Below are 16,366 nucleotides of genomic sequence, written 5' to 3'. Positions count from 1 at the left end.
TATTTGAGGGTAGATTTTGTTCACTTTTAAATAAATAAATAAATATTATAGGACATTATAACACAAATTGACTAAGTCCCACAGTAAGCTCAATAAGGCTTGTATTGAGGGTACTTAGACAACGATATATATAACATATAAATATGTATAAATACTTAAATACATAGAAAACACCCATGACTCAGGAACAAATATCCATGCTCATCACACGAATCATCACTTTTATTTAAAAACCTAAAGATACAGAGTATAGGATTAGTCCAATTTTCTCACGGTATTTTCATTCACCGGAAAACGACTGGTCAATATCAATTTTTTACAAAACGAGGTTTGAATCCGCGACCTCCGGATTTAAATTCGCATGCCATCATGCCCTTACCACGAAAGCTACGGACGCTTTTTATCTGCCTTTAATGTTTCATGCCCTGGACCAGTGGAAACACAATTGTTAGTTCTTATTCGCACACATTAAAGTTAAGATAAAACACTTAAAATGGGAATACAAATTAAGAGCAAGCCGTAAATGAACGGAAAATAACGGCGCATTGCAGCTGTACCTAAGACTTATAAGGATAAAGTAACACGTTTTGTGTATTTTAGGCATTTCTTAAATTGAATTTGATACATTATACTAAATAGTACCTGGGCGACCGAGCTTTGCTCGGTTATAACTATTTATTGTAATATGGTGGTGTATAGGTGATAATCTTAACTAATTTTTTTTACTAAATTAAACTTATCTAAAACAACAAAAATTAAAAAAAATATAATATAAACTTGAACATATAAAAAAAGTTCCGTGTGTCCAGTGGCCGGCAACACGAAATTAGCGACCATATCCTGCGTCGAAAGAAAAACGCATGAAAACTCGAAAACACGCGTTTTCCCAAACATAAGACTAATCTAGATCGATTGTTTACCCCCATATACCAAATTTCAGCGAAATCGTTAGAGCCGTTTCCGAGATCACAAAAATATATATATATACAAGAATTGCTCGTTTAAAGGTATAAGATTTGAAAAAGGCCAAGTAACACATAGGCACAACTTTTTTTGTTTTTGTAACAGAAAAGTTGGAAAAATAACCACCATCGCCGAAGTGTGAACCTTCAGTTACAATTGCTCTAGTTAACGTAATAACTGAAGTAGTTTTCTCTTCTTTCAGGTGAAGTCAAGTTAAACATTATTTTGAAGTTAGTAAGACTGTTTTTACTATGTCGCAAACCTCGAAATCACTAAAAAACAGTACCCCTAGTGTAAATAAATTCGATTTCCAAACGTGACGTACGCGTTTGCGTTTAGTCTCATTTTGTATTGGATTTCGAAAGAGCGCGCCAAGCTGGACGTTTTGGAACCTCAAAATCCTATACAAAATGAGACTTAACGCAAACGCGTTCGTCACGTTATGATGTCGATCAAAGTTACACTAGGGGTACTGTTAGGGTTTGCAATCCGAATAATCCGAATATTCAATTATCCGAATATCCGCCGAAAATAATATTCAAAATTATCCGAATACTAAACCGCGAATTATCCGAATAAACGGATATTTTGAAAACATTAATAAAATCATTTATAAGCAGGAAAAATTCAAAAAAAATACGAGAAAAAACACTAATGGCGTTTTATGTCCATCTGTATTGACCAAATAAGGTGTTTAGACAAATGTTCCATATTAAGTATTATATTTTATTAAATAAGTACCCGAATACCAACTTTCACATACATAAATTACATAATATATTGATTTAATCGTCGCCTGGTACCCACAACACAAGCCTTCTTGAGCTTACTGTGGGACTAGGTTGATTTGTGTAAGCTTGTCCTATAATATTTATTTATTTATTAATCTAGCAGACACGAATTGTTATGTTACTAATGTTACTATTACTATTATTAGGTATTTAAATGAGCAACGAAAACACTTGCAGATAAGGCGGATTTTCTACCTGCCACTAAAATAATTATTGGTATTACCTACCTACTCTGAAAGTCTGAACCGGCCGACACCGAACCCATTCGCTCAGTCAGTCAGTCTGTATCAATTACGTACAAAGGTAGGTTGTCTTGTCTGTTATTGTTTCACGTCGCGTCACGCGTGGTATTTAAAAAAATGTGATTTGCAAGTGAGTTTTTGTGTGACGAAAGATATGCCTCCTTACCAGGAAAAAAGTAAGTACGGTTAAATTTCTATACTAACTTTAAGCTATTATGTAATTTATGTGCGAAAAATCATTATTACATTTGTGTCCATTGGTTTTATAAAATTAATCTGTTAATCGTGGGATTCGTGAGTAATACAAAAGAGGCGAGCAAAAATTGTTATTCCCCATGATTAATAATTTTAAAGCTATTAACTTAATAGTATTAAGCAACAGAAAACATCATTTGCTCAGCAACTTTTGAAAATAATGTGTAGTTTTATTTTTAGCACATTCTAAAGTTCTTTCGATATGTAATCAAATTGAATAGGATATTTTTTATTTCATTGGCAGTGTTGCCAGTGTTTTACAATTTTAAATAAACTTTTTATTTGCACGAGTCGTCGAAAGAGTAAGGATAAGGATAATGCACAGGTATCAAGGCTAATTAGTGCCCTATCTTCGGCGTTGTCAATTGTCATGTAAGGATTCGCAGATAAAAGCTTAAAAATTGCTGGGGCAAAGGTATTTTAGCCAGACTATATTTCGATTGCATTTTAAAGCTTTATTTAACTAATAAAATAACAGTACAATTTTAAGCTAGGTAACTTTAAATTGTACAACTATATTGTTTTTATAAATTAGTATAGAGTTGATAACAAAAAGTGATTAATGAAATCTTTTGTCATAGATACGAAATTGAAATAATTGTAATATTCGTAATCGTAATAAATGTATTAAACATTTTACGCTATTTTTTAGACATTATTTATCTGTAGGCTAATGTTAAAATATTCTCGTAAATTTATGCAATGTAAATACAAGTAATGAAGTAAATAATCAATAAAATAATAAATGCATGTTAAATGTATGTATGATACACATTCTCTCAGCCAACTTAGGTACAACACGGTTTCTTTAAGATTAAATTAAGTAATAAATCAACGTTTTTATTTCAGATCGACATCCTTGAATTAAATGGACAGCCAAAATAAATATTATACAACAAAACAATGGATAAAACCAGCGAGTTTACGGAGTATAAACTTCCTAATGAAAGTGATAACTCAGCTTGGAAACATTTTTTAAGAAGCGTGGATGGACTCAAAGCAAAGTGCAAGATGTGTGCTAAGATATTGAAAAATTCACGATCAACAACACCGCTCCATAATCATTTAAAACTACACGGAGTTAATCTGAAAAAAAGCTCTGAAAATGCTACCGCTTCCACGTCGACCACGTCTCAATCTCAAAGGACTATCAGCACAGGCGAAACAAGTGAAAGTGAAGCTGCAGAACCACCTAAGAAAAAAACAAAATTAACCCATTTCTTCAAAATTGAAGACTGCATGGAAGTACACGTATCCAAATTAGCAGCTTTGGATGGGCTTTCGTTTAACGTTATTTGCACGTCCATTACTATAAGAAAACTTTTCTTAAAAAGTGGATATAGTTTGCCAAAGTCGCCCCACACTATAAAACGAATTATAGTATCACAAAGTGCCGAATTAAAACTGGCTTTGAAACAGCAACTCAATAAGATGAAGATAGAAGGCAGCAGCTTTTCAGTAAGCTTGGATGAGTGGACTTCATCGTCACAAAATACCAGGTACATGAACTTGAACTTACATTCTCCAAAACTGCCATCCGAAGGTTACAAAAACCTTGGATTGTTACAAATCAAAAACAAAGGAACTGCTGAAAACTTGTATAATATGCTTGAGAAGCAGTTAAACGATTTCGATTTGCAGCTCAGTGACATAGTATGCATAATATCTGATGGGGCTAAGGTTATGTGTGCACTGGGACGACGTACTACTGGTTTTCACCAACTATGTTTGGCACACGGTATTCAGCTGGCAATTTTCGACGTGTTATACAAAAAAAATACCACTGCAACCCCAGCAGCAGAAACTTATTCCGGCTCTGACGTAGAAGCTTCAACGACAATCGACGATTCAGAAGGTGATAGCGACTTTGACCGTGAATACAGTATAGAAATAGAAGAAGAAGAAGGCCTGTGTATTGAGCAAACAAGGCCATCACCAATGCAACTGGTTGATAATTATAAAACTCTTATAAACAAGGTGAGGTCCGTTGTTAAACTTTTAAAAAAATCTCCGACGAAATCAGATATTCTTTATAGGAATGCCGAAGATGAAAAAAAGAATGTGCATTTGATTCTGGACTGTAAAACAAGGTGGAGTAGCCTTGCGGATATGGTAACAAGGTTTATCTTATTAAAACAATCAATACTTAAATCACTGATTGATATAAAGTCTCAAATAACTTTTTCTGAAGACGAGTTTCAGCAACTGAATGAGATTGCAGATTCGCTTAATATGATTAAAACCACGGTTGAGTCAATATGCCAGAGAGATGCTAATTTATTAACGGCTGAAATTGCAATGAAGTTCATGATTCAAAAACTATCCGAAAATCATAATCAGCTTTCGATGAAACTAGTAAAGGCACTAAAGGAAAGGATCGCTGAGCGGAGACTATCAGACGTAAGTGGCACACTTAAGTACTTACATAATCCCACAAATTTTTACAGAGAAGGTTTAGGCGAATATCCTTTTGAAAACCCGATGAACGACCGCGTAAAAGAAATTATAATAAAATTAAACAGTCGCCAAACACAACATCAAGAGATTACAGAATTACAGAGTCCTGAGCCTGACAATACCGAAACTGAGCCTATTCCTGGTACCAGTACAGGTTCTACTGCGATGCCATCGAATTATACAATAAAGGATCAGCTACAAGCTGAAATAAACCGAGCATTGTCCGCAGGTGCTTCCACAAGTTCTCAAGAAACAAGTGATTTAGATTTAAACACTAAAATAAACGTGGAAATGGCCTTATATGACAGTGGTGGCCAAAGATCAGATAGTCTCGAACGTGCGTACAATTCACTGCGTACAATACCACCGACAAGTGTTGAAGCGGAAAGAGTTTTTTCCGCAGCTGGTTATTTATGTAATCACTTAAGGTCTAAAATGAAGGAAGACTCTATAGATGCTTTGAGTTTTCTCAGATCACACTACCAGGCTCAAAAATAATGTGATAGTAAAATCTATATTTTATCGATGTAATCACTACCAAAAATGCAACTATGATCTCTGATTAAAAAATAATACTTAATTGATTACTTGTGTAATTTGTATTGTTATTAATGTTACTAAACCAATCGTTATTTTGTATATTTAGTTGATTATTTATTTAAACCATGTACCTATAAGTAAATATAATTATTTTTAGTGCCAGTTACTAGCTATTTACCCTACTTACATATTATGTGTGTTACCATTAATATAATATAACATTGAAATTTATTTAAATCTAGAAATAAATCTAGTTTTACACTCGTTTTTTAAAAGTTGATTTTTTGTTTAAACTCGTTACTTAATCTCATTTATTTTTAATTAAGTTAAGTTAAGACACTGAGATGCATACTTTTTTATATTATTTGACAGCGAAAAGAAAAAACTATAGGACAAATCTTATATGTAAATATTGATATATGATGTGATTTATGATATTATTAAAGAATATAACGATCTCAGATTATACAAGAATGTTAAAAAAACAAACATTGATTTACAATTGTTATACTTAAAGTTGATTAGTTTTATCTCTAAATTGTATGTGATTTATTAGTATGTAATTATATTGAGCTAAGTTTCCTAGTTTCCAATTTCCAATTATTAAAACATTTTCTCAGTGTTAATTTTTATTATGAAAATTACAAATTACGTGGTGCGATAATGACAATGACAATATTTTTCAGGTTGTTTGTTACTTGACTTGTTGATTTTATGCATTACACAGCTTTAAATACGCTAATTTTGTTTTATTTTATAAAATACCAAAATTATCCGAATTTATTCAAATATCCGAATATTCGGATAATAAATATTGAAGTATTCAATTATCCGAATATTAAAAAACTGGGCGGATATTGCAAACCCTAGGTACTGTTCCATAGAAAACGTTGACTCAATATGACTCGCTGAAATGAAACTGCTGATTTATTTTTCATACTTGGACTGTTAATATTTCAGTATGAACTACATTAATTGGAATTATTTTTGCAAACGGAAACCAATCCTACAAAAAAAAAAGCGGCCAAGTGCGAGTCGGACTCGCCCATGAAGGGTTCCGTACCATTTATGACGTATTAAAAAAAACTACTTACTAGATCTGGTTCAAACCAATTTTCGTTGGAAGTTTGCATGGTAATGTATATCATATATTTTTTTTAGATTTTTAATTCTGTTATTTTAGAAGTTACGGGGGGGGGGGGGGGGGACACATTTTACCACTTTGGAAGTGTCTCTCGCGCAAACTATTCACTTTAGAAAAATGATATTAGAAACTTCAATATCATTTTTGAAGACCTATCCAATAGATACCCCACACGTATGGGTTTGATGAAAAAAGATTTTTTGAGTTTCAGTTCTAAGTATGGGGAACCCCCAAAATTTATTGTTTTTTTTTCTATTTTTGTGTGAACATCTTAATGCGGTTCATAGAATACATCCAATTACCAAGTTTGAACAGTATAGCTTTTATAGTTTCGGAAAAAAGTGGCTGTGACAGAATCGGACAGACAGACGGACATGACGAATCTATAAGGGTTCCGTTTTTTGCCATTTGGCTACGGAACCCTAAAAAAGGAATTAAAAATTTGAATACAGATTTAGTTTGAGTTGGTTCCTGTTTGCAGGTCAATTGAGCTCTTTGAGTATTGTCATACCCAGCGAAATCATCCTAGATCTATCAGCTAAAGGATCTCACTTCATTTTCTATGACAGGTGATCGATGATCACGTGATGCTTGCTATAGAAAACGAAGTGTCGGTTGCCACGGCCCGGACCAGGGACGTTCTAACATGAGCCACTTTAGGCTGCCTTTCCACTGAAACAGAGATAAGCAGAGACGTGCGGGAATCGATAGCATTCTAATAAAATGCCTTTGTTTGATTCCCTCACGTCTCCACTCATCTCCGCTTCAGTGTAAACAGCCCAACTACGAGTCCTAGCTTCTTCAGCCACGGGCCAGCCTAACTCTCCTCTAAGATTAGTCGTATGTATTTACCACTGATAAGCCTTACGTAACCTATCATCCGACCGTTACTTCGTTACTGGCAGATAGCACAATTAACCAGTAAATCACGAACTGGATGAACGCAACCATAAAGCAATAGATCTTAAAGAAACCTATTCTGTACACCTTTACTACCTTTTGGTCTACAAGATAGTAAGATGAACTTCAAAAGAATAAGATCGTAGAAAAGCATGTTTTATCGACTGTTATGGCGTTGTTGAAACGGGAAAAGTAGGAGCAAATAAACCGTAATAAGGCAGCGAGAGATTGCGCCGTAATGACAGGCCTGAGGACTGAGGGGTGGCAGGTTCAAACCGGTGTAGCACAATAGACTTAATATTGAGTTTTACTAGTGGGTTTGCCTGCAGCTTAATTGCGGAAAATTAAGATGTTGGGAGCTTCAAGGATATTTTGAGATTTGATTTGACACTTAAATTCGACGCCAAAGGCTTTACACAAAACTATTATTTTGATAATTTTAAATAGTTTTTAACACTAACGGTTCATCTATCCTGCTTAGTTACTGTTCTAAAAGATATGATACAATTTTAATACTCGGCCATTTTATATCTTTACATATTATTTAACAATTTACACTAACCATAATTATTGTTATCGAAAACAGAAAACTGCTCAGTTATGAAATGTCAATATTTTGAAACATAATTATGATGGTAGAAAATATTCGTACTCTAAGCTTTTTAATATTTTCACTATTTCAAATTTAACTCCAAATAACAACAAAAATTTCAAACAGTCCTACGTCCTACGCAGTGATACCTATCTTTTTATATGAATACACCGAAATATTATCAAATGCCTAGCTTAGGGCTTCTGTGGTAGCCCTAACATCACCTGGCTGCAATCCTGCAGCTTTGTTATTTTCTTCCGTCGACGCAATTTTGCGCTGATTTGTTCTAGAAAGCGGTATTTTAATCATACTATAAATTTGTTGAAAATTGGCAACCATAACAAATAAGTTAAAGTAAAAAAAAAACGGACAAAATAATATAGAGTCCGTCTAAGATAACTTTACACTGATTTAAATGGAACAAAGTGAGACATGTTATTATAAAGGTAGGTATAGACATTTCATATACATGATGACATGGCCACACTTTGTCATTGGGAATAGCATGCCAAGATAGCTTTGTCTGACTGTAGAGAATCTTTTTGCAATCTCATAAGAAAAACGTAGTTTTTCAATCCGAACATATATCTCAAAGTTATAATAATTTCAGCAGAAAATAGTGCCAAAATGTCGGCAACAGCGACAAGACACGTAAAAGCTTCCAATTCTGCGAACATTCTCATGTGCAAACAATGGTGGAAGGTCTGCTGGATGTACGGAGATCAGGAGAAGTACTACAGACAACTATACGGCAGGAGAAAAATGAACAACATGAATAGAAACTTCATCAATTTCGATTTAACCGACGTCAAAAGACCAGGAGCGCAAATCACCGAACTTACTGATGATTTTTTCGAAGACACTACACAAGAACCGGCACCAGACGAAATAGATAATGCTATTGATAATAATAAAGTAGAATATAGCTTTGGAGTAGAATCCGAACCGATTTACGGAGTAAAAACGTGGCAGAAAGACCAAAGACGACAACCTATACAGCATAATTACGAAGTAGATTTAGATAGCATTATAAGTACAAATCTGAATTCTAGTAGTATCAAAAGTATGTTAGAGAACGGTCTACCTCAAACACAAATTTTAGATTCAAATGAACAGATTATTAAAAACGGTAATGTAGTTGGGAAGAGTTCTAAAGTTGTTTCGAAGACAAAACGGGGAGCAATTGTAACGGAAAGTACTGAGGTATCTACAGATGGGAAAACGACGGCGAATTTGAAGTTTGAGAGATCGACGGTGAAGTGTGGGCCGAATAAGGTGAAGGAGGTGTTGCAGCCGTTGAAGGAGGATGCAGTGTTGGCGGAGTGTGAGAGGAGAAAGTGTGTGGGGGACCGGCTGACCACGAGGACCACGACGCTGGTGACCGTGTCGCAGACCAGCGTGACCAGCTGCAATGAGTGAGTAGTTAGTTACTTAGTTTGCATTTTTATCCACCCACTGCTAGGCGAGAATTTGCATCTTTTCTAAATTTATATATGTAAGTAAGCAAAAGTCCAGCTTAACAGGAAACCTCAAACTAGGCAAAATTTAATTAAGTAGTAAGATTTAATAAAAGTTAATAATAATAATTCAGCCTACATACGTCCCACTGCTGGGCACAGGCCTCCTCTCATGTGCGAGAGGGCTTGGGCTATAGTCCCCACGCTAGCCCAATGCGGATCAGGGACTTCACATACACCTTTCAATTTCTTTGCAGATCTACCCAGGTTTCCTCACGATGTTTTCCTTCACCGAAAAGCTAGTGGTAAATATTAAATGATATTTCGTAAGTACATAAGTTCCGACAACCTGCGATCTCCTTATTGAAAGTCAGACGTCATATCGATTCGGCCATCAGTGCCATCACCGCTTATAAAAATTTAAACTAAATAAAAGCATGTTAAATTGCGACAATTATTTACAGTATCATATAAAGTAAAAGTTCACAATACATTATTATTTATACTAGGATTTCCAAACTCTCAGCAAAAACATAAGAGTACTTATAGAGAGAAAATTTGCTCAAGCTGCCATTGAAATCGCGCCTCACATCATACATCACAATAATTCAAAACACTTCGTTGCTTCAAACGACGTGCTATGTCAACAAAGAAACTTTGAGCACTGCAGAAAGCCCAACAATTTTACAACCTTTTACATCTTCGGTAATACCGCATGGCCATTGTATTGCACTTTCTGAAGGAACGTTGCCGACCACAAAACTTCACTCCTTATTATCATCTCTCTCCATATCAGTATTTGCAAATTTCAACTCTTCACTTTCAAACATAAGGTTGTCTTTGGATTGTACGATAAAGTTGCACAAGATGGTGGAGAAGTAAGGAGTGGATATGGGTATGAGTTTACGAGGAATTTCACAAGGCTTGTGGTTGGCGAGAGGCAAGTTGAAGCATCAAAATACAAAGTGTAGGCTTCGAAAACTGGCTATTTGAAAATTAATGAGCAAGTGCGAAATTTTACGTAGCGCTTGTTTTTGATAAGATAACTTTGTTTTGGGTTTTATGTGTGGTCATATTACACATAACATGTTATGACGACCGGTCTGGCCTAGTGGGTAGTGACCCTGCCTACGACGCCGATGGTCCCGGGTTCAAATCCTGGTAAGGGCATTTATTCGTGTGATGAGCATGGATATTTGTTCCTGAGTCATGGGTGTTTTCTATGTATTTAAGTATTTATAAATGTTTATATATTATATATATCGTTGTCTAAGTACCCTCAACACAAGCCTTATTGAGCTTACTGTGGGACTTAGTCAATTTGTGTTATAATGTCCATTAATATTATTTAATATTTATAACATATTTTAAGGTTTTTTATATTTAATGACTTCACGTAGCAATGAATCTTTATAAAGTTTGTATGTTTAAACTAGAAAAACAGATTTAAATTGATAATTAATAAAAGGGACATGTAGAATTCAGAATAAGAACATCGTGGAACATTCTATAGAATACTGTCTAAAATTTACAATGTTCGCATTCTTCATGTTCGATACATTATTAATCAATTTAAAATCAAATTCTTCCGAATTTTAACAACTGTTTTACTTTGCTACACAAAAGTTTTTTCATTAGTATATGGTGGCCGAGTGAATATGACGTCCGACTTTCAATCCGGAGGTCGCGGGTTCAAATCCTGGCTCGTACCAATGAGTTTTTCGGAACTTATGTACGAAATATCATTTGATATTTACCACTAGCTTTTCGGTGAAGGAAAACATCATGAGGAAACCTGCATACATCTGCGAAGAAATTCAAAGGTGTATGTGAAGTCCCCAATCCGCATTGGGCTAGCGTGGGGACTATAGTCCGAGCCCTCTCGCACAATAGAGGAGGCCTGTGCCCAGCAGTGGGACATATATAGGCTGAATTGAGATATTATATGCAAACTTAACTTGTACGTCTCTTTAAAAAAATTGTTTATTAACTTAGACAAAATAAATATATCGGCATTTAAGTTACGTCTCAATAAATTTAAACGATAAAAGAATAAAAATGTAAGGATTATTTGTACAAATAATACATTTAATTGAAGGTAATCTTACTAATATGTCCAAGTATACGATAAGGCTGTCAGCGTTTAATGTCGCTTGTCGGTCTTGCCACGGTTTTGTATTATTCGCCACACATACGTATTCGTTTTGTAGTGTAATTCGCTTTAATTGGCGAATGATAATTCGAAAAAGACATTTTAGATTTATTACAAAATATTACTCTATTTAGTCGATTTTAAATGGAATAAAATTTAAATTAAAAAAAATGGCAAATTTGCTAAGCTGACCAAAACAAGCCACTGCTCTTAAGAAAACTATTTCTACAATATTTCTTCTTCATATATATTATGTTATTTTATCAAACGACATTTCCATTATGGAAATACTAAATTATAATCTACATATTAATGGTGATATAATGCTTAATATGTAACGAAACTAATGATTTCGCAAAGTTAATTTGTTTTGCCAAATGCCACAAGTCACAATAAACATGGCGCTAGTCGAAATCTTTTTTGTTATGAGTCAATTAAAGTCATTAAAATGTTTTGACATTTTTTGCTCTTTATTTTGTGACAAACAAACATTAAAAAGAGAAGAGCATTACATTGAATATCGATAAAACAGTTTATCTTGAATAAATATTTTGTTAAAATTATTATATATCAGGACGATGCGTCGGACTAATCTACTAGGTTTTATAGCCGAAAACTGTTACCACCTTAGTCATTTACGATGCCGCTAATAATCGTTTGTCCCTTCCTATCATACCAATACGTCGGAAAGGGACAAAGGATTATTAGCAGCATCGTAACTTTAGTACACGTTTATGAATCCCCTTATTCATTAATGTATATTTTGTACATAACATTGCAGTCTGGCCTAGTTAATAGTGAACCTGCCTATGAAGCCGATGGTCCTGGGTTCGAATCCCGTTAAGGGTAGTTATTTGTGTGATGAGCACAGATATTTGTTCCTTAGTCATGGATGTTTTCTATGTATTTAAGTATTTGTATATTATATTAAGTATATATATCGTTGTCTGAGTACCCACAACACAAGCATTCTTGGCTTACCGTGGGACTTAGTAAATTTGTGTAAGAATGTCCCTATAATACTTATTTATTTATTTAATATCAGGTACTTTGCCTACTTACTCGAAATGTTTTTATGCTTTAAATTCTCATAAAACAAATTCAAATAATGAAAATCGTTTAAAAAAACAGATAAGTCAGAAGGAAGCTCGCACCGCTCGGTACAAACGGTAGCCGATACCAGATACCATCTTGTCGCTCGGACGCCATGTTCTTTTTACTTTTTTTTTCTTTTTTAAGCCAAGGCTGCATGTTCGCGGCCAGTGTTAAATTGCGCGGAATTATCCGATATTCGATTACATCTCTTTCGATGTTTAAATGCTTGATTATCTTAATCGATGGTTTTTTGACGTTTGTGTTTAATCGATTCGATTCGCGGCTTATCTAGTTAATTATTGGTTTTAAATCTGCTGCCGTATATTGGTTTTAAATGAAGAATGCTACAATAAGACACCTTGATTGGATAACTATTTTATCGCCCTTCAGACTTCGTTTAAAATGATATGATGAAATGACATATGATATTAAATTTCTAATTCGAAATAAAAATTATCGTAATTTAGTACTGTAATATTAAATCTCTAAATCTCACTATAGAATTGTAATTAATTTAACCACATAGTTCACATTTTTCAACATGTTTATTACCAAAAGCAAACAGGTCTCTAAGTTGTCACTACATAAGTTATTTTTATTAATTGGAAAGATTATCGAAAGTAGTTTTTCTTAAGTTTATTCATTACTTCCCATCAGCTTTTATTACAGTCTGTTTTTTTACTATGAAAAATGAAATATGAGCCCAGAGGAAATATGGAACCCTTATTGGTTTTTTGTATAGAAAATGTATGGCGTAGTATACAGTTTATACAAAAAAAAGACTATAATGAGTAAGGGTATAACAAAAAGGTACAAAAAGATATAAAGCGAAGCTTTACAAATAAAATAAGATACAAAACGTTTATTACACCATTCGAACGGATTATGATCGCGATCCTCATAAAGGATGTCATCACCATTTTTCCCATCCTTTTGCGCTTCCATCCAAATCCAAATGATCTTAATGCAGCTGTTAAATTCCCAAGACAATGACCTGTAGGCCGATTCTGTAAACAATTTGATATAGTTTCTTCTTATTTTGACACGACCTTTGTCGAGAGCACCAATCAGCGTTAGCGACTCGAGCTGATCGGTCCTGACCAATTACAATCGTCGTCTCATCATAAGGCATTATGCTCGCATTGATGTGCATGAGATACCTGTGATACGACTCTGGCCATCTCAAAATGAGATTAAAAATTAACAAAATAAATATTACAAGATATTATTTTGACGACCAGTTTGGCCTAGTGGGTAGTGACCCTGCCTACGAAGCTGATGGTCCCGGGTTCAAATCCTGGTAAGGGCATTTATTCGTGTGATGAGCATGGATATTTGTTCCTGAGTCATGGGTGTTTTCTATGTATTTAAGTATTTATAAATATTTATATATTATATATATCGTTGTCTAAGTACCCTCAACACAAGCCTTATCTTATTGAGCTTACTGTGGGACTTAGTCAATTTGTGTAATAATGTCGTATAATATTTATATTATATTTATTACACAAATTGACTAAGCTTCTCAATAAGCTCCGTAGGGCTTGTGTTATGGGTATTTAGACTATGATATATGAATATGACTCCGGTTCAAATATCCGTGTTTATTACATAAATAATGTCCTTACCGTGATTTCAACCAATAACCACCTGTTCCATAGCCAGGATCACGACCATAGGCCACACATGTCGTCAAAACCACATCAAATTGTTAAAACATAATAGGCCCACTGTCCTTTATAAAGGCATTAAAGGTCAATTGAATCGATTACGCGCGACTGAGTTCCGATTATTCGCTGACATAGTTAATTGGCTAATTTTAAACCTTATTGTGATGGAATAAGGACCATTATTGGTTAGACGAGTTGTCAGTGCATAATAATTGGGAGCATCGGTGCGGTGGACTGAGTATTATGCTTTTATAGGTCGATGCTGTTACTGCTGTTTACTTTATGAAGTTGTTTCATTTGTATATTCTTAATTATGATTAAAACGGTACCTTAAAACCACCAAATTATAAACCAAAGGCTATAGTCCAAAATTAATTCGCAAACCTTCATTCAAATGTGAATAAAGCTAATAACTTTCATAAAATATAGAAAAAAACTCATATTAATATTGGTATAGGACATCTGCTACAACACGGCCTGTCCCTTAAGAACATCATAGAAGAAAAAAATAGAGGGAAAGAGAAGAAAAGGAAGACCGAAAAAAAAATTCAACCAATTAAAAAAAGATTCAGGTCGTGTCATACCATGAAGATTAAGGAGTTGGCACAGGACCAGACTAGTTGGAGATTGCTCCACTGATAAGAGCACAGCTCTTAAATATAAAGAGGTAGACACAGTAACTGATACCAGTCGGAATGAAGAAGAGATAGATGTTCGAATCCATAACGCCCTAAGATGCTCAGCAGCGCTCGACTGAGTTCTAATGTCCAAGCTGATCAGTAGAACTACCAAGATTTGAGTATACAAGACAGTAATTAGACCTATTTTGATATATGGGTGTGAAACTTCGACTCTGATTCAGAAAGAAGACAGTAAGTTCTTAGAGGCGAAGAGGAAAATCTGGCGGAAGATTCTAGGACCTATCAGAGGTGAAGATGGAACTTTTAGGCGTAGGAAGAGCAGGGCTGTAACCGCGAAAATCGAAGTTCGGAAATTGCGGGCATCTTTCTCGGTCACTCTTTTGCGAATTTCGGTTTTCGCGGTAGGCCCTCAGGAAGCTAGAGAACGTGATGGCAGTGCCCAATATTTAGCTTTAGTAATAGTTAGCTTAATTTTGGAGCGCACTATTCGCCAACAAACTGTCCACAGTTTGGCGAAAAAATATGTATACCTACCACTTAAGTTTTCTCTTGAAATAAATAAATAAAAATAATATTCCAGGGAGGAAAATGGGGACACGTAGTCCGCATTTTCCTCCCTGGGCTCCCTGGATTGTATGGAGAAGCGGCCGTCCCTTTTCCTCTTAACAGCACAAAATGATGTTCATATCATTAAACACTTGACTGTAAATACAAGTGCGTGTGTGCAACCACAAAAGTCAGGAAGTATCAACTGCGGCCACATCCCCTTCCTTGTAGTTGATTACACCTGCCAAAGGGCGGGGCCGCTAGTATCCTCATTATTGAAAACTGTGTGTGAAGACAGACTAACAAGTCACAATGGGTGGTATTGCGTTAGTAATAGAGATTACTTCAGTCTAGCATCGTGCCAACGATAAAAAAAAATCCAAGGTACTCATGGAATGTTCTCGGTATTTTTATCTACACATTTATAGCTATTAAACCTTCTCATAGTATAAATTTCTATGAGTATGGGCCCAATTCAAACTTTAAGATACGTCAAAAATATCTAAAGATGTGGATTGGATATGTCAGTCAGTATTCTGTTTGAAGAAACGCCACTTTTGACACTGACATATCTAATCCATATCGTATCTTTTGCAAATGTTTGTCGTATCTTAAAGTTCGAATCCGGCCGTATGACATATGAATGATTGACATGAGTTACGTAAATGTAAAAATGAAACAGTCGTCAACAGTTAAGATTGAGTTATAATCCCTAATCAGACCCTGAACTTTGTCATGAAATCCTTCTTCCTCGCGTTGTCCCGGCATATTGCCACGGCTCATGGGAGCCTGGGGTCCGCTTGACAACTAATCCCAAGATTTAGCGTAGGCACTAGTTTTTACGAAAGTGACTGCCATCTGATCTGACCTTCCAACCCAGAGGGTAAACTAGGCCTGGTTGGGATTAGTCCGGTTTCCTCA

At 34.9% G+C, this 16,366-nt stretch overlaps 2 protein-coding genes across 5 annotated transcripts in view; both read left to right on the top strand.

The window, feature by feature from the left end:
• The window catches only part of LOC133527635 (protein prickle), a 681,722-nt gene that overhangs the window by 432,625 nt on the left and 232,731 nt on the right, over positions 1-16,366 (top strand). The window contains exon 1 of one of the 3 annotated variants that reach the window (XM_061864725.1): positions 8,209-9,299. The exons of the other annotated variants lie outside the window; for them this stretch is intronic. Coding sequence (XP_061720709.1) covers positions 8,512-9,299 — 788 coding nt within the window. The 5' untranslated portion in view covers positions 8,209-8,511. Of the gene's footprint in view, positions 1-8,208; positions 9,300-16,366 lie in introns of those variants that run through there. 3 annotated transcript variants of the gene reach the window in all.
• LOC133527772 (uncharacterized) lies at positions 1,441-5,986 on the top strand. 2 transcript variants are annotated; one of them, XM_061864937.1, is made up of 2 exons: positions 1,441-2,172; positions 3,101-5,986. In XM_061864937.1, exon 2 carries the CDS (start codon positions 3,155-3,157, stop codon positions 5,204-5,206), a length of 2,052 nt encoding a protein of 683 aa, XP_061720921.1. In that variant the 5' UTR covers positions 1,441-2,172; positions 3,101-3,154; the 3' UTR covers positions 5,207-5,986. The 2 variants fall into 2 exon arrangements, with proteins under 2 accessions (XP_061720921.1, XP_061720920.1); XM_061864936.1 differs by having other exon boundaries at positions 1,441-2,666.

The sequence above is a fragment of the Cydia pomonella genome, chromosome 18, assembly GCF_033807575.1.
Source record: "Cydia pomonella isolate Wapato2018A chromosome 18, ilCydPomo1, whole genome shotgun sequence".
NCBI classification, from domain to species: domain Eukaryota; kingdom Metazoa; phylum Arthropoda; class Insecta; order Lepidoptera; family Tortricidae; genus Cydia; species Cydia pomonella.
Note: the sequence above shows the minus strand (reverse complement) of the source record. Positions and strands in the feature narration are given on the sequence as shown.